The sequence below is a fragment of the Coregonus clupeaformis genome, chromosome 16, assembly GCF_020615455.1.
Source record: "Coregonus clupeaformis isolate EN_2021a chromosome 16, ASM2061545v1, whole genome shotgun sequence".
Classification (NCBI taxonomy): Eukaryota; Metazoa; Chordata; class Actinopteri; order Salmoniformes; family Salmonidae; genus Coregonus; species Coregonus clupeaformis.
In genome coordinates this window covers 39,311,608-39,329,521 of record NC_059207.1, presented here as the reverse complement: position 1 = coordinate 39,329,521, position 17,914 = coordinate 39,311,608, and the positions used below count along the sequence as shown (strand labels likewise).

Sequence of the window (17,914 nt, the reverse complement as noted above, 5' to 3'; positions counted from 1 at the left end):
CCACTTGATGTTGGAACATTGCTGGGACTTGCTTCCATTCAGCCATAAGAGCATTAGTTAGGTCGGGCACTGATTTTGGGAGATTAGGCCTGGCTCGCAGTCGGCATTCCAACTCATCCCAAAGGTGTTAAGTTAAGGTCAGGGCTCTGTGCAGGCCAGTCAAGTTCTTCCACACCGATCTCAACAAACCCTTTCTGTATGGACCTCGCTTTGTGCACGGGGGCATTGTCATGCTGAAACAGGAAAGGACCTTACCCAACCTGTTGCCACAAAGTTGGAAGTACAGAATCGTCTACAATGTCATTGTATGCTGTAGGGTTAAGATTTCCCTTCACTGGAACTAAGGGGCCTAGCCCGAACCATGAAAAACAGCCCCAGACCATTATTCCTCATCCACCAAACTTTACAGTTGGCATTATGCATTGGGGCAGGTAGCGTTCTCCTGGCATCCGCCAAAACCAGATTTGTCCGTCCGACTGCCAGATGGTGACGCATGATTAATCACTCCAGAGAACGTGTTTCTACTGCTCCAGAGTCCAACGGGTGAGAGCTTTACACCACTCCAGCTGATGCTTGGCATTGCGCATGGTGATCTTAGGCTTGTGTGCGGCTGTTCGACCATGGAAACCCATTTCATGAAGCTCCCGACGAACAGTTCTTGTGTTGACGTTGCTTCCAGAGGCAGTTTGGAACTCGGTAGTGAGTGTTGCAACCGAGAACAGACGGTTGTTACGGTGATACGCGCTTCAGCGCTTCAGCACTCGGCGGTCCCATTCTGTGAGCATGTGTGGCCTACCACTTAGCGGCCGAGCCGTTGTTGCTCCAAGACGTTTCCACTTCACAATAACAGCACTTACAATTGACCGGGGCAGCTCTAGACATTTGACGAACTGACTTGTTGTGAAGGTGGCATCCTATGGCGGTGCCACATTGAAAGTCACTGAGCTCTTCACTAAGGCCATTCTACTGCCAATGTTTGTCTATGGATAGTGCATGGTTGTGTGCTCGAATTTATACACCTGTCAGCAACGGGTGTGGCTGAAATAGCCAAATCCACTAATTTGAAGGGGTGTCCACATACTTTGTGTGTATATATATATATATATATATATATATATAGTGTAGATGATTGTTGAGTTGCGACTGTCAGTGAAAAGCAGAGACCCAGCCAGGCATATCACAATATTTAAAAGTACAGTCGCTGAAAAACTGTTTGGAACGCAAATGGCTATTACTGTAAAGAGATGACAATGAAAAGATTCCAATCTGTCTTTTAGTTATCAAAATTCTTAACCAAATTGAGCGAACAGTAGCCTATCATATTGGCACTAGTGGAGAACATCGGTCATATCCCCGGTGAGTGTGCATATTCACTGTCTTTGTCATTGGGTCAATGCCACTTTTGTTTGTTTTTGGACAATAATTTCCTCCTCCAGGTTAGATGGATGTCATATTGTATTTGTGTCTCCCCTTTTCGTAGGCCAATTATATGGATCAGACAACATTGTTTTTATTGATCTGTTTGTCAGTGTCAGCAAAGTACGCTACCCTGTAATTTTTGTAGTATAAAAAAAATTTGTTCGTGCACTTGGGTGTCCTGCACTGGTAAGAAATTAAATCTACTTTCACCCCTGGTAGTAACCATGACGATATGTGTATGGATTCAACAGGTAAGCAGGCATTAATGCAGATGTTTTGGCAGATAAGTTTATGTGCACAATGTATGACAGAGTGAGATGAGAGACAAAGCAAAAAGGACAGGATGTATAAGTCACATGGGTTTCAAAACAAAACATTTGGCATGGTGGCATAATTTTTTTTTAGGAGGACCATGAACAAAGTGAAATGTTAATTTTTTTGGTCTGTTTTTCATTTTACACTTTCTTTGCTCATTGCATTGTTGCATAAAAAGCAGCCGATTTATACAGTAGGTGATGCTCCTTCTCGCTCTTGTTGTGTGTGAGTGTGTTAAACGGTTCGGTCTGCCCCTGAGCGCTTCCTCACCACCTTGCCCCCATTGACCTGGTCCACAGACAGGATCTCCAGCTCTGGCTGAGGCGGTGCCAGGAGAGGGGTGCTGTGGTGGATGCGGTGTGCCACGCCAACGTGTGCCTGGTGCTGGCGGTCCCGTGCCGGGCTGTGGCGGGGGCTGGACGAATGATCACAGGTGATGGGGGGGATGACGGCAGGCCGGTCTCGTACCATCTGCAGATCAGGTGTGTCTCGAGCTGCCTGCAGGAAGGGGGTGGGGTCGGGCATGGCGTCCACCGCCTCCCGTAGGACCATCCTCCTCCCATCAGAACCCAGCCGGTACACCTCGGTTAACTCAGAGTGCAGCGGCTGAGACAGGCTCTTTTTCATTCGGCGGCGAGGGGTCTCAGGGCCAGGCTGCCGGTCTTTGGCTGGGGGAGGGGTGGGCTTGTAGGAGCTCACAGGGCTGACGTTGGGGCTGGCCTCGGAGGAGCTGCCTGCCAGGAGCTTTTTCTTGGTGGCATGGAGCTGAGAGGTGAGGTAGGCGATGGTGCTGGCTCTCTGCTCCAGCTCCCCAGACAGGACAGCCAGCTTGTGGCTCTTCATCTTCAGCTCCTCCAGGTACTTCTTCTCCCTCTCCTTGATAGTGTTCTCCAGGACAGAGATCATGGCGTTCTTCTGCTCCAGGTCCCTCAGCAGCTCCGTGTTCTCCTCCTCCTTCACCTTAAGCTGAGCCTCCAGCTCCTCACACTTACTGTGCAGCTCCCTGCAGCGCGCCTCGCTGCTGTCTGCACAAACACAAACAAATCACACTGTTAGACCTCTATTTGAAGACAAAACACACACATTCACACAACCATCAGAATCCCAGTTGCAACACATACAATATTCACTGTCACCAATACAGTAGCCTACTTCATTTGGATTCACAATAAAGAATGGTCCATTCCTCTCAAAATATTCCATAAGGGGTACATACAAGGCTGTTTTCCTATTGGGTCTGGTAGGGCTGCCATCTGCAGTCAACATACTGTAGGCGTGTGTACATGTCAGAGACAACAAATTAAATACAAAAAGCTGCCACTTAAATTCTAATAATACTTAACACACACACACTGCAATTTTGTATAAAATATACGCTACACATACTGTACATCCAACCTTCCACCCCTCCCACACACACACTAATTGCCCATAGGTACTTTAAGTGCATACACTGGCCATGGATTGAGTCTATCAGCTGATGTGAGTGAGTGGGCGAGAGCGATGGTCTACAGAGACTTATCTGCAGTGGGCAGAGAGAGCGAGAAGAGCTCCTGTCTCATAATCCAGCTCTGGTCGATAGCAAGGGCACAGCTCTGATCTGACCTTCATTATTGCTCTTCCTCCTCCCTCGCCAGCTCAACAATGCCCCCACATCGCCTCACCCCAACCCATTGATCAGACACACATTCACAAGCAGCTACGGTACAGATATAGCCTAGCTATTAGCGCTCTGTATCAGATAGATAGGCCTAAATCATACTGTAGATATATCTACCCAACACAACCCATCTACATCTAATACTAGAGTATATGTCGATTTTCTACTGGGCTGTCTGGTATATTTCCTATCAGCATAATGGGGGGGGGTTGTCCATGTCTGTGTTTCAGAGCTGCAATTTTCTCCTATTAGGGGGGTGGGGGTGATGATATCTGTTTCTCTACCAGCCGAGAGGGGGGGATGTTGTCTTTGTTTTGGACCCCAGCTAGAGCAGCGGAGCCCTGCCTGCTGCACTCAGTAGGTTGCAGTCTGTGCATTAGTGCTGTGATACATCATCTAATTTTCTGCACTGCAATCTGCATGATGTCCCACAATAACCTGATACTGTATCCGACAGCCCCCACAGTACCACACTGTGTGCACTGCACATAGCCAGGAAGAACACCTCCCCATTACAGGATTCACAAGGTAACATTGAGACATGTTACCTGTCATACAACCTGAACCTACTGTTATTCTGTAACAGTGAACTGACTGATTTCCCATTCAATAATTCAGTAGCACAAAATACATCAAATATCAAGCCAATGTAGCCCAAAGATCAAGCCTGATTAAAACAGTTCCGATTTCAGCACCAGGATGTTTTTACTTTCATATCATAATGTTTTGCTTTGGTCCATGGCTAGAGATGCTACAAACTGTGTATCAGCCTATTGTTCTCTGGCTAGTATATATATATATTTCAGCTGCTTAATCAGGACTGTAATGATGTCCTGAAAGGTCAGCGTGGAGGGTAGGAGGGCTTAGGTACAGCTGTTTACTGACAGGTTTACTGACAGAGCTTTAACCTCTTCCCATTGTTAACACTGTTTCTATAGTAGTGACTGAATATCTGACAACATCACATTGATTGTTATATTGTTTCCCCATTGCACAGATTTCCTGTAATTAATGTTCAATTCTTATTTGAGTCCATCTACTAGCCTACAGGTCAGATTCCAGAGTTAGATCTCAGTGTGGTCCTACTGCATGCCCATGGTCAGTTCTCCTGTGTATATAATTCAGACTGTTTGACTCTGTGGCATGTCCAAGGTAATGGAGGGGAGGGGGCTGTGCTGTGAGCTTGGCAGTGAGCTGACTGTGAAAGGAGGACAGTGCCCTGAACAGCAGGCGGTCCCGGCTGCAGCGCACTGCTCCCTGGGTGGAAGAGTGTTATCAGGATCTTATCTAATAGCCTTGCAGGTTTTAGGGCCTGGGCTGTTCATGGGCACTGTTGAGCGGTTCTTAGTTCACATAGGCTACATAATATCATTAATAATACAACTGCCAGTACGATAGTTTGCAGAGGCGTTGAAAATGTATCAATTTAATTTGAAAGCGCATTATTCTAAAGCTTTCCAATCAGTGAAATCAGTGTCAAAGAAAGTAATTGCGATTGGTAAAACATAATTGGCTACATTCCATGTCTCTGTCCAACAGTGCACTGCACTGCCAGTGCCTATATTACTTACACAATGACAGCAGAGTCAAGTCAAAACACACAGAAAGAGAGATAAAGGATTCCCACAGAATTAAATATACATTTTTCCCACAGAAAAATCATGAGAAAATTAACTGACCCTGCCCGCCAATCCTATTTCCCACTGACTGGATCACACCCCAGTAAAGATCCATAGTAATCTCTCAATAACTATGCTATTAGTTATTGAGAGAGAAAGTCAGGCCAATTGCTCTAGCCATGGAATGTGAGGTGTGAAACAGATACCTGCGTGGATGTGTGTGTACTTGGAGTCACGTAATGGAGGAAGGCCTGTGAAACGTCTTACCTGTTGGATCTGAACTTCTCACTGTCAGCTTATAGGTCAAGTCTGTGAAAAGAGAAGCGGATCAGGCCGGGAAATGAAATCTTCAGCTCTGACAGGAGCGGTGCAGTGGCATCAAGGAGCATGCTATTCAGAGAGCCTGTGCAGCAGCACGTATCTAGTGGAGAGAGGTGAGATGGCAGGCCTCTACAGATGGGCCAGGATTAGTGAGAGTCACAGGCCAGTTTAGCAGTGGCAGCAGGTTGTCCAAGGATAGTAGACAATCAGCCAAAGCACAGAGCGATGGATTTCATGGACCTGGCCCTGGCTAGCCACTCTGTTGTGGTGTGCTCTGGTTTGTGGCTCAGGCTATCATGCTTTACTTATGGTGTAGTCCAGGGGTCATCAACTAGATTCAGCCGCAGGCCGATTTTTTTTTTGAGCGGATGGTCGGTGGGCCGGAACATAATTATAAATAATTTGTACACTGCGAATTGACGCAAGAAGCCCAAACAGACAAAAACATAATAATTTCAAACCATGATTACATTGGTACACAATCACATATGTCTCTCTATTTATGAGTGGAAATAGTTGTGAATAGAGTTTCTAAATTCAAAATAAAAAAATTTAGGTGAATTCCTAATCTTTTATATCCCATAAAGGAAAATGTAATAAAAAAAATTGTAATAATTGTTGGGCTCAGAAAACTTTTAGGGGCCAAATAAAACAGTCCGCGGGCCGAATTTGTCCCGCAGGCCACCAGTTGAAGATCCCTGGAGTAGTCTGTTCATGTTTAATCCTGTTTAACTTTGCAGTGCTGCCGTTCTGTGATCTAATGTAACTGTGCATGTTGTTCAGGCAGAACTGTAAATGAGTATTCAGCACGTATGACTCAGAATGTAATAGTCTTTAGTCTATTGTGCTTGCAATCCAGGTGTTCAGAATGTTTTCTTTTGGTTGTGCTAGTATGTTTTTATATTTTGTACCAGTATGAAGTGTATGTATTTACAGTTGAAGTCGGAGGTTTACATACACCTTAGCCAAATACATTTAAACTCAGTTTTTCACAATTCCTGACATTTAATCCTAGTAAAAAAATCCCTGCCTTAGGTCAGTTAGGATCACCACTTTATTCTAAGAATGTGAAATGTCAGAATAATAGTAGAGAGAATTATTTATTTCAGCTTTTATTTCTTTCATCACATTCCCAGTGGGTCAGAAGTTTACATACGCTCAATTAGTATTTGGTAGCATTGCCTTTAAATTGTTTAACTTGGGTCAAACGTTTCAGGTAGCCTTCCACAAGCGTCCCACAATAAGTTGGGTGAATCTTTGGCCCATTCCTCCCGACAGAGCTGGTGTAACTGAGTCAGGTTTTTAGGCCTCCTTGCTCGCACACGCTTTTTCAGTTCTGCCCACACATTTTCTATAGGATTGAGGTCAGGGCTTTGTGATGGCCACTCCAATACCTTTACTTTGTTGTCCTTAAGCCATTTTGCCACAACTTTGGAAGTATGCTTGGGGTCATTGTCCATTTGGAAGACCCATTTGCGACCAAGCTTTAACTTCCTGACTGATGTCTTGAGATGTTGCTTCAATATATCCACATAATATTCCTTCCTCATGATGCCATCTATTTTGTGAAGTGCACCAGTCCCTCCTGCAGCAAAGCACCCCCACAGCATGATGCTGTCACCCCCATGCTTCACGGTTGGGACGGTGTTCTTCGGCTTGCAAGCTACCCCCTTTTTCCTCCTAACATAACAATGGTCATTATGGCGGTTTTGGAGCAGTGGCTTCTTCCTTGCTGAGCGGCCTTTCAGGTTATGTCGATATAGGACTCGTTTTACTGTGGCTATAGATACTATTGTACCCGTTTCCTCCAGCATCTTCACAAGGTCCTTTGCTGTTGTTCTGGGATTTATTTGCACTTTTCGCACCAAAGTACGTTCATCTCTAGGAGACAGAACGCGTCTCCTTCCTGAGCGGTATGATGGCTGCGTGGTCCCATGGTGTTTATACTTGCGTACTATTGTTTGTACAGATGAACGTGGTACCTTCAGGCATTTGGAAATTGCTCCCAAGGATGAACCAGACTTGTGGAGGTCTACAATTGTTTTTCTGAGGTCTTGGATGATTTCTTTTGATTTTCCCATGATGTCAAGCAAAGAGGCACTGAGTTTGAAGGTAGGCCTTGAAATACATCCACAGGTACACCTCCAATTGACTCAAATGATGTCAATTAGCCTATCAGAAGCTTCTAAAGCCATGACATCATTTTCTGGAATTTTCCAAGCTGTTTAAAGGCACAGTCAACTTAGTGTACAATCGTGGTCAAACGTTTTGAGAATGACACAAGTATTGGTCTTCACAAAGTTTGCTACTTCAGTGTTTTTAGATATTTTTGTCAGATGTTACTATGGTATACTGAAGTATAATTACAAGCATTCCATAAGTGTCAAAGGCTTTTATTGACAATTACATTAAGTTTATGCAAAGAGTCAATATTTGCAGTGTTGACCTTTCTTTTTCAAGACCTCTGCAATCCACCCTGGCATGCTGTCATTTAACTTCTGGGCCACATCCTGACTGATGGCAGCCCATTCCTGCATAATCAATGCTTGGAGTTTGTCAGAATTTGTGGGTTTTTGTTTGTCCACCCGCCTCTTGAGGATTGACCACAAGTTCTCAATGGGATTAAGGTCTGGGGAGTTTCCTGGCCATGGACCCATAATGTCGATGTTTTGTTCCCCAAGCCACTTAGTTATCACTTTTGCCTTATGGCAAGGTGCTCCATCATGCTGGAAAAGGCATTGTTCATCACCAAACTGTTCTTGGATGGTTGGGAGAAGTTGCTCTCAGAGGATGTGTTGGTACCATTCTTTAATCATGGCTGTGTTCTTAGGCAAAATTGTGAGTGAGCACACTCCCTTGGCTGAGAAGCAACCCCACACATGAATGGTCTCAGGATGCTTTACTGTTGGCATGACACAGGGCTGATGGTAGCGCTCACCTTGTCTTCTCCGGACAACCTTTTTTCCGGATGCCCCAAACAATCGGAAATAGGATTCATCAGAGAAAATGACTTTACCCAAGTCCTCAGCAGTCCAATCCCTGTACCTTTTGCAGAATATCAGTCTGTCCCTGATGTTTTTCCTGGAGAGAAGTGGCTTCTTTGCTGCCCTTCTTGACACCAGGCCATCCTCCAAAAGTCTTCGGCTCACTCTGCGTGCAGATGCACTCACACCTGCCTGCTGCCATTCCTGAGCAAGCTCTGCACTGGTGGTGCCCCGATCCCGCAGCTGAATCAACTTTAGACGGTCCTGGCGCTTGCTGGACTTTCTTGGGCGCCCTGAAGCCTTCTTCACAACAATTGAACCTCTCTCCTTGAAGTTCTTGATGATCCGATAAATGGTTGATTTAGGTGCAATCTTACTAGCAGCAATATCCTTGCCTGTGAAGCTCTTTTTGTGCAAAGCAATGATGACGGCACGTGTTTCCTTGCAGGTAACCATGGTTAACAGAGGAAGAACAATGATTTCAAGCACCACCCTCCTTTTAAAGCTTCCAGTCTGTTATTCTAACTCAATCAGCATGACAGAGTGATCTCCATCCTTGTCTTCGTCAACACTCTCACCTGTGTTAACGAGAGAATCACTGACATGATGTCCGCTGGTCCTTTTGTGGCAGGGCTGAAATGCAGTGGATTTTTTTGGGGGGGATTAAGTTCATTTTCATGGAAAATAGGGACTTTGCAATTAATTGCAATTCATCTGATCACTCTTCATAACATTCTGGAGTATATGCAAATTGCCATCATAAAAACTGAGGCAGCAGACTTTGTGAAAATTAATATTTGTGTCATTCTCAAAACTTTTGACCATGACTGTATGTAATCTTCTGACCCCACTGGAATTGTGATACAGTGAATTATAAGTGAAGTAATCTGTCTGTAAACAATTGTTGGAAAAATTACTTGTGTCATGCACAAAGTAGATGTCCTAACCGACTTGCCAAAACTATAGTTTGTTAACAAGACATTTGTGAAGTGGTTGAAAAACAAATTTTAATGACTCCAACCTAAGTGTATGTAAACTTCCGACTTCAACTGTAGGTCTAGTTGCCACAGTTCAAGTTCAATTCGAGGTTCAGCATGTTCACCTGTGCAGTGCTGTTGTAGTCTGCGGATCTCTGCATGTAGACCTTTCAGTGTTTTGGCATGGTCCTGCTGGAGGAAGAGCAGGTTCTTCTGGGCGCTGTGCAGCTGATTCTCCAGGGTACCATTGGGGGACGCCATGGTAGACAATGCAGCAGACACACACCGGTCCTAGAGACCTGCAAATACAGATGACAGACAGACAACATCAAAACAAGAGTCGTACCATCTGGGGTTCAGTGCTGAACCTAAATGCTCACCCTTTCACCCATAGACATCTGGGATGTGCTCCAGCTTTACATTGCCTGCCAATGACACTGACCATGATAATCCTCTTTGGACGATACACTGAACAGTCACTACGACTACAAGACAATGCCATCAAATCCATCCAAACTCCTAGCCACTTGCTTGGGCTTGATAAAGTAGTCATTGACTAGCCTAATGCCCAAACATAGTCTGATGACACACAGGGTAAAAAAATAGCACACCATTGAACTGATTTTCTTTGGAATGCTACTCAGTCAATACTGTTATAATGCTTTTTGCCAGGAGAGAGGGGGCACATAGGCTCATACCTTTGTTGCTTACTCTAATTGGCTTACAAACGCTGATGTCGAGCTATTGATTTTATCATCAGAGTGGGCAGTCTACGTCTAAAGAAGACACCTCAGGGGGAAACAATTAATCAGCATCTTTGGCTTTTAACTGAATAGGCTAAATGGGCCAAAAGGCCTACTTTAACCCAGCACAGAAATCCAGTATTTAATAGGCCGAATAGGTCATTATCAACAGGTCATCCAAAAAACTAGGCTACAAAAGGACAAAAAAACTATAGTCGGAACCTCAGGCTACTCCTCCATTTCAGTGCACAAAGCCCATGAGGCTGCTGAGGGTAAATACAGAATGCTTTCAGAGATCCTGAGAACATTAGTAAACGTCACAGTGACAGAGGGTGCAGCATGATGCAGCCAGTCTCCAGCAGCAGGCAGGGCCTGCTCCCCTCCCTTCCTCCCTCCTTGGACGTCCTTGCATCCAGTGCTCAGCCAGAGACGGCACCCAGAGGTGAGGTAAGAGACCATCAGTCAGTCAGAACAGAGCAGCAGCCCCATTGTCTGGGAGAGGGTGGAGACAACGCCACTGAGTCGGGAGCACATTGATTTTCCCCTCTGAGTGCAGAGAGAGCCTTCTCCCTGAATTCATTAGCAAGCTTCAATAAAACAGCTCATAGCTTCTCCCTCTTACACCATCATCTTACTAACATGAATAATAAATTGTGTCACCTCTTAAGACATGCTCTTCAGTGATAGCAATGCCATGTCAAATTCTCTCCTTCTGAAGCAAAGGACACCAGTTGACCTCCAACACAGCCGATTAATCACAGAGAGAGAGTGACTGATGTGTCATAAAGAGTGCAGACAGAGATAATTTATAATTGATGAGTAATTCCTGTAAACCCTGGATGGCAGACACTCACACACACACCCCTTCCTAGCATCAGGCTTGATGCTTGAGAGCTTCCCATTGATCATGCCAGTAGGCCTGGTTACTTCCCAGAATGCTTTCCTAACACTACGGATAATGCGATAAGTGACATTACAAAGCAAAATTAAATTACCAACCTTTTCTAATGACATCACATTGTAATGACATCACCAACAGACAACCCTTCACCCTCTTTCTCCCGTTGTAGTAATTTGGTATACTCAGTTATCCAAAATGTATGTTGCTTTTAGAGAGAAAATTGAATATCTGTGATAAGTGACAATTCCCCTTCCCTCTCTCCCTTCTCCTTACACACCAACCAGCATTTCTTCTCACAGAAGACATAAATAATCAATGAACTGCAGCAGCAAGACACACTAGCTACCATCCTTTGCTAAAACCGAGATTAACGCTCCAGACACACCCCCTGTGATAAAAAGTGGGGAGAAGTCTCACACACTTAAGACTGAGAAAATCACTTACGATCACCTAGCCAGGTGCTGCCTCAAAAGAGTATGCTGGAGCTATCATGAACTCACAGCTTTCCTATGGACCATGACAGGTGGGTGTGGAGCAAATGCCTTTGTCGAATGGCTACTTTATTTCCAGTCGATATAATTAACTTTCCATGTGCTTTGGGAGAATCAATTAAGACATTTAGCCTATATTTCTTTATCTGCTAGAAAATGTGCAGAATGAAATCTATACAGTTCCACTTTTCACCATAACAGCCAGGTAGCCAGTTGAGTTTGCAGCAATAAGTCACTGTGTCTTTGTAGGATTCATTATTCATTCAAATGGAAAAGAAAGTCAGACTGACCTTATGCTAGGGGGCAATTCCACGACAACAGAATGAGACTAATGTTTTCCTTAAAAATGTCATGCTACACACAAAATGATTGCAAAGTTAAACAAACTATACAACTATATGCACAAGGACTACTTTTAACAATTTCCACAGAAAATTTTACAAAAACACATTTACTTGAAGAACAGTGCAGATGCAAAGTTTGGTAACAGAATGACTGTTTGTGCCGTCAATCTGCACTGTTAATAATAATAACAAATTACATTTCTATAGAGATTTCATAGAATCTCAAAGCGCTTCAAGAGCAAAAATCAAACAAGCAATATATAATGTCAGGTCAACCAATAGAGGCCATGTAAATAAAGCTGCATCCTCTAAAGATGAAGAGGGTCAGCTCATGGCTTGAGCGAAGGGAGCTAGACAGAGAATGGTAGATGATGGTGATGGAGTCTGATGATGATCTTGTACAGGGCAAGTCTGGGAACCAGCCTGAGTCTTATAGCCACTGGACTTCTCCTCTTCCACTCTGTGCAGCTCCCACTTGGGTGATGCCTCAGAAGCTCTGTGTGCCAGAAAGCTCAACACACAAAGTTCAGAATAGTAGCCAGTCGTCCTCTCTACTAGCCCTCTGCTGTATTCCGCCATCTCCCATTCCTCTCATGCTTCAGGAAACTCCTCAAATTATGTTCTCAGCAGATCAGGAATTGGCAGCCAGGTGAAACAATAGATGGTACTGTGTCCTGATGCATATTTTCAAACAAAAGCTAGCCAGAAAGTTTAACCTGTCAGTCAATCTCCAAAAACGCCAGATACATGAAATAGAAACGAAATGTTATCAAAAACAAAAAGAGCTCATTTAAAAACAAAACAATTAAAAATACCTAAAATAAACTAAATATGTACACATTTACAGGAGCTCTGTGATTAGGCTGCTAATAGCGCGCCATGGCAACTATAGAACTGTTCTGTTCTACAAGTAAATCTGTTTTTGTAAAATTTCCAGTGGAAATTCTTAAAAGTCGTGCATAGAGTTGTATGGTTTGTTTAACTTTGCAAACGTTGGTTTTAGTTTGGCATACATTTTACATCATCATCCTGTTACCATGGAATTGCCCTAGGACAAAATTATAGTAGAGCATTTAAGGTTTCAGCACCCGCATTGCGGACAGCACCCGATCCGACTGTCACACGCGCGTCTGACAACCAACCAGCACTTTCCAATCCAAAATCTATTTGACAACAAAGCTAGCTAGCTAGCCATCTACCCTAGTTAGCTAATTGCTTTATTTAATGTTCACTGCAATTGAGACGTACGTTGATCGGTCCATAACAATTGGTTAAGGCCACTCTTATCATGTTTGTAAACAACATCGTCTTATTGCATTCCAAATCCAAATAGCTAGCTAGCTAGTTAGCTAGCTAAACGTGTCATAGCTAGCTAGTAACGTTAAATACATGTGGCATTGTGTAGCCAACCAACCAGCATGTCAGCTAGTATTACTTATTGATAGCTATCCAGTCACACATTGCTAGGTAGCTATCCAACCAAGAAAATCGTCGTTAGCTAACGTAAGCTAAAGTTAGTGCAGAAGCTAGCTCTAGTTATAATGCGAAGGTGATTTTGAAGCTCTTGTTATGTTCACCATGGTCCCATTGCATTTTAACATGACAAAACAATGCATTACAAAAAAATGAACCATTGCAAATAGCTAGCTAGCTATGCTCATTTAGCTAACTTGATAGATAAATAGATAGATAGATAACGTTAACCATAGAGGCAGGTTCAATCGTGGAGGGGTCCTGCTGTTACCACAGACCAAACAGAATGGAAAACGGTTTATACATTTAACAACCTACCGTGATACCTACCCTTAAAAAAAAAAAGACAATATCGTCGAAAGTTCTCTAATATATCAATTGTTGCGTAATTGCAACAGAGGCTAAATCCGTTCTGCCATGTGAGGCATTGTTGTCGTTGATGCTGTCAAGCCCTCCTCTTCTGTCGGCAGAAACAGAGATGGATGGGCTGTGTCATTTATCTCATCATCCTCAGCTACAACAAAATAAGGCGATGCATCATGGGATACTAATAAAAGTAGTAACAATGTTCAAGAACATTTCGTTTGTTTTATCACTTATGATTTGACACTCTGAAATAGACAGGAATACATGTATGAAAATGCATAAATTAGTCAAAGAAAATTTGATTTTAGCCTAAAATTTAAATGGATAAACCTGTCGGTTGCTACGCATGTCGACGAGCTGTATCTAGGGCGTAAGCGTCATTGCCATAGAAACAGAACACTCCTGGATCACTCGCGGGGCGCGTTCAGCAGGACACAACGTTTTGGAACGTTCAGAAAGAAATATGTTATGTAGAACAAGCAATCATGTCGACTCAAATCATGGCATTTCTATCTGCAACGTTCAAGAACGTTTAGCAACTGAACGTGGCCCTGTTCACACAAATCGGATTAATTTTAGCCATCTAGCGACGACGAGAGGAGGTAAATTATGCATACAAAACTGGTGAGAGGGCTCACTTCTGTGTAAATAGGAAATAAACAAAAAACGTTATTAATTTACACCATATTAATATTTAAATATTAATTCGAGATAAAATATCTCGACAACAATAATAAACCCAAATTGTTCCTTTATCACATACAACAGACTACACCAGACAGCAGAGGGGAGCAGTGCTTCAAGAATGGGCTTTTGACGTGCAGGAAGAAACGTGGCGTTTGGCCGCAGCGATGTGGATGTCAAGCCAGGAAAGTAGTGCAAAGCAGCAGCCCATCCAGGCGCATAACTTGCGGGGGGGACAAGAGGGTCATGATGACCATGATGAATTAGAAGGATTGGAAATTATTATCCCACCGTAGCTACTGGCTTTCTATGGCTTTACACTACACATCACTACTCAATTCCTCATTTTATGATTGGATTCCCCCCGCCGCCAATTATGCTTTTGGTTTGGCCTGGTCCTCACAGAGGCGGTGGTTTGTAAAGGGAAAAAAAGTTGCGCAAGGCTTGTAAGGAGAACAGAGCAATAGCTCATCTATTTCTCTCTCTCTCCTCTCTCTTCTTAACAAACCCTTACTTCTGTGAACTAACTTGTAACAAATAAACAAGTACAGTCACAATTAGCATGGTAAATTCATAAGAACAAATAAGAATTATATAGAAAATAATATTTTTCCAATGGAGAAAGTCTCTATTGCCAAGTGACAAGATGCGGTATTTCTCAAAACAGTGATACTTGGTAACTGTTAGGCTATATTGGGCTCAATTTTGTGAGTTCAAAGACAACTTTGGTAGTATTATAAACTTTAAAACAACTGGTTTCGAGTAGGGTACAGAATTAGAGAAGGACTGTTTCTCTGAACCTCAGGCAGTAGGCTCAAGCAAGCCTGTTTCTCTCCCCAGTCAGGGCAGCATGGCTTTCTCACAGACTGACCAGCAGCAGCAACCTGTCCTCCTTATTTATGTTTAGAAAACAAATTTGACAGACAAAATTGTCGGGGGAAAGCACTCATCATGTTTATGCAACCTAATAATCACCCTAAGAATACTTCCAGAATCACCTTTATATTTCATTTCAATTGAGAAAATCTACAAAAGAAATTGGCCCACCCTAGTCTTCATTGATAGGGATGCATGTGACATTGCACAGAAGTAAACTGGTTTATTTCATCTTGATTTATTTTTTCTTCTTGATTTCAATATGGAAGGAAAACTAGGTACTGGTGTTTGTATGTACTGTTTCTTGATGAGTGAAATGTATTCACTCTAAAAAGAAAAGGTTCCTGGAGGATCCTTTAAGGGTTCTTCAAATTGAAACTGTGGGGGAACCCCAAAACGTTTTTTAAAGAACCCTTTGGGTATTATTATTATTATTAATAATAATAATAATCAACATAGCAATAACAACAATAACACTATCTTTTAGTTGTCACTGTTTGTTATGATTTTAGTGGCAAAGCAGAATTGAAAAATCAAAATATGAGGTAAACTCCCAGCAGAGCCCCAAGTCCAATGGGTACAGTATATCCTCTGGCGTGTTGATGTTGATGTGTTGATGTCCTCTATAGGCTATACATAGCCAGAATGATTTTTAAGGGAGGGGGAAGTCTGTATACAAAAAATTATAATTATACAGATGATTAACAAAACGTGCACACAACAGTATTCATACCTTGGTTTTTGTGGTAACTGGGAATGAAAAACAGTTCACTTTTGACAACAGTTTTCATACACATACATTGTCCATAATGTAGAGGCCTATTGAATCTTAATTGAAGAGGTAAGAGAGGAGGAAGATGGCTGCTGTGACTGAGTCCAATAAGGTTTTAGAGGAACCATTAATTACAACTAACTGTAGATGATACATATGATCTGCATGACATTATGAGGCAAACCAATACCAATTCTAGGCTACATACCTTTGTGTAACTGTCACGATTCAGACAGACGACCAGAGGACCACAATTGCGTCACACCAGAAAGTTTATTAAACTTAAGGGAAAAGGGAAGTAGGGAGTGAATGAAGGCTCCAGGGGTAACAGGGATCCCGTCCAATGCGCTGGGTCTGTGCCCCCCCCAGTGGCAGCGATGCGTCCTATGAAGCCGGTGGTGGGTGGTCCAGAAGTCCTGGGGGGGGGGAGACACAGACACAACAGGGCGGAATGAAACCAGGCAGCAGTACAGTTCAAGGGAAATCCAAAATACGTAGTAGCAAGGCAGAAGGCTGGTCAGAGTTACCGGGATTGAAGAGTAGTCAGGAGTCGTGATGGCAGAAGCAGGTCTGGATCTCCTGAGGCAGAAGAGTATCCAAAAAACAGGCAGGTCCGGGGTCACAAAACCAGGGTGAGCCAGAAGCGCGAGCAAACAGGTTCCGGGTGTGAGCTTTGCAGACGATCTGACACCGGAGAGCTGAAAGACAGGGCCTTAAATACTGGGAGAGGTTAGTGGGTAATGCAGCGCAGCTGGCAGAGTAATTAGAGCCGAGCAGAGCAGGGACAGGTGGAGCTAGTTAGGCTGAGTAGAGAGAGGGAGGTGAGCAGAGTGGAAGATAGTGGAAACCAATTAAGGTGGTAACCCGGTGGAGTGAGAGGGCTCATGACAGAACCCCCCAAGGGACGGCCCCAGAAGTCCCAAGAGCAACACCACGCCGGGCGGGAGGAGGGGAGCCGGAGGAGGGCTAGAACTCCTCCGAACGGTCCGAGTGAACGTCCTCATCCTCGGAGGAAGCCGGAGGGCCGTGGTCGGGAGATGGGACAGGTCCCGAGACAGGATCAGGCACAGGACAGGAAGCCGAGCGGGCCGGACGGTTAGGGACCCCTCTGGGGCGGCCCCTACGGATTGCAGGTTGATCAGGATGCCGTTGGTGAAAGCGGTGATGAGAGTCCTATCCACAATCCGACTAGCTGGCACCCAGGTCCTTTCCTCAGGTCCATAGCCCTCCCAGTCAATGAGGTACTGGAGACCCCTACCCCTCCGTCTGGACCGAAGCAGGCGGCGGACGGTGTAAACCAGACCACCATCGACGAGCCGTGGAGGAGGAGGACCAGGCGCAGCAGGGACCAGCGGACTCTCATGGATGGGCTTAATCTTAGACACATGGAAAGTGGGGTGCACCCTCAGGGAATTAGGCAGTTGGAGCCGGACAGCAGTTGGGCTAATCACTCTTATGATAGGGAATGGGCCAATGAACCGAGGTGCCAGCTTCTGCGACTCCACCCTGAGTGGCAGGTTCTTCGATGACAACCACACCCTTTGACCAACATGGTAGGTGGGAGCAGGAATTCTCCGACGGTTGGCCCCGGTAGTGTAGCTGGCAACGGACCTGAGGAGTGTGGCTCGGGCTTGTGACCAGGTGCGGCGACATCGACGGGCAAAAGCAAGTGCAGATGGGCAAGTAACCTCCTCCTCCTGGCTGGCAAATAGAGGAGGCTGGTATCCATAAACACATTGGAAAGGGGACATACCGATGGCAGAGCAGGTCAGAGAATTGTGTGCGTACTCCACCCATGTCAATTGCTGCGACCAGGAGTGGGGGTTGCGTGAAGTCATGCATCGCAGTGCCTTCTCGAGCTCCTGATTAGCCCGCTCTGACTGCCCATTGGATTGGGGATGGAATCCGGAAGTCAGACTGACTGTGGCTCCCAGCAGGTGACAGAACTCCTTCCAAAAAGCGGAGGAGA

The 17,914-nt window shown here is 44.5% G+C and overlaps 1 protein-coding gene across 2 annotated transcripts; it reads right to left on the bottom strand.

The window, feature by feature from the left end:
* Window positions 1-1,471: 1,471 nt before the first annotated feature.
* On the bottom strand, window positions 1,472-13,937 carry LOC121584771 (coiled-coil domain-containing protein 92). 2 transcript variants are annotated; one of them, XM_041900874.2, is made up of 4 exons: window positions 13,566-13,937; window positions 9,421-9,594; window positions 5,281-5,322; window positions 1,472-2,759 (listed from the first exon to the last, which is right to left on the bottom strand). In XM_041900874.2, exons 2-4 carry the CDS (start codon window positions 9,554-9,556, stop codon window positions 1,969-1,971), a joined length of 969 nt encoding a protein of 322 aa, XP_041756808.1. In that variant the 5' UTR covers window positions 9,557-9,594; window positions 13,566-13,937; the 3' UTR covers window positions 1,472-1,968. The 2 variants fall into 2 exon arrangements, with proteins under 2 accessions (XP_041756808.1, XP_041756807.1); XM_041900873.2 differs by having other exon boundaries at window positions 13,578-13,937.
* Between the last annotated feature and the right edge of the window lie 3,977 nt (window positions 13,938-17,914).

Excerpts from the sequence above, each read along its gene's own strand:
- LOC121584771 (XM_041900874.2), bottom strand. The coding sequence starts at position 9,556 with ATGGCGTCCCCCAATGGTACCCTGGAGAATCAGCTGCACAGCGCCCAG. Across the intron at positions 5,323-9,420 it reads ACTACAACAGCACTGCACAG|ACTTGACCTATAAGCTGACA; the intron begins GTGAACATGCTG and ends CTCTTTTCACAG. Across the intron at positions 2,760-5,280 it reads GAGAAGTTCAGATCCAACAG|ACAGCAGCGAGGCGCGCTGC; the intron begins GTAAGACGTTTC and ends GTGTTTGTGCAG.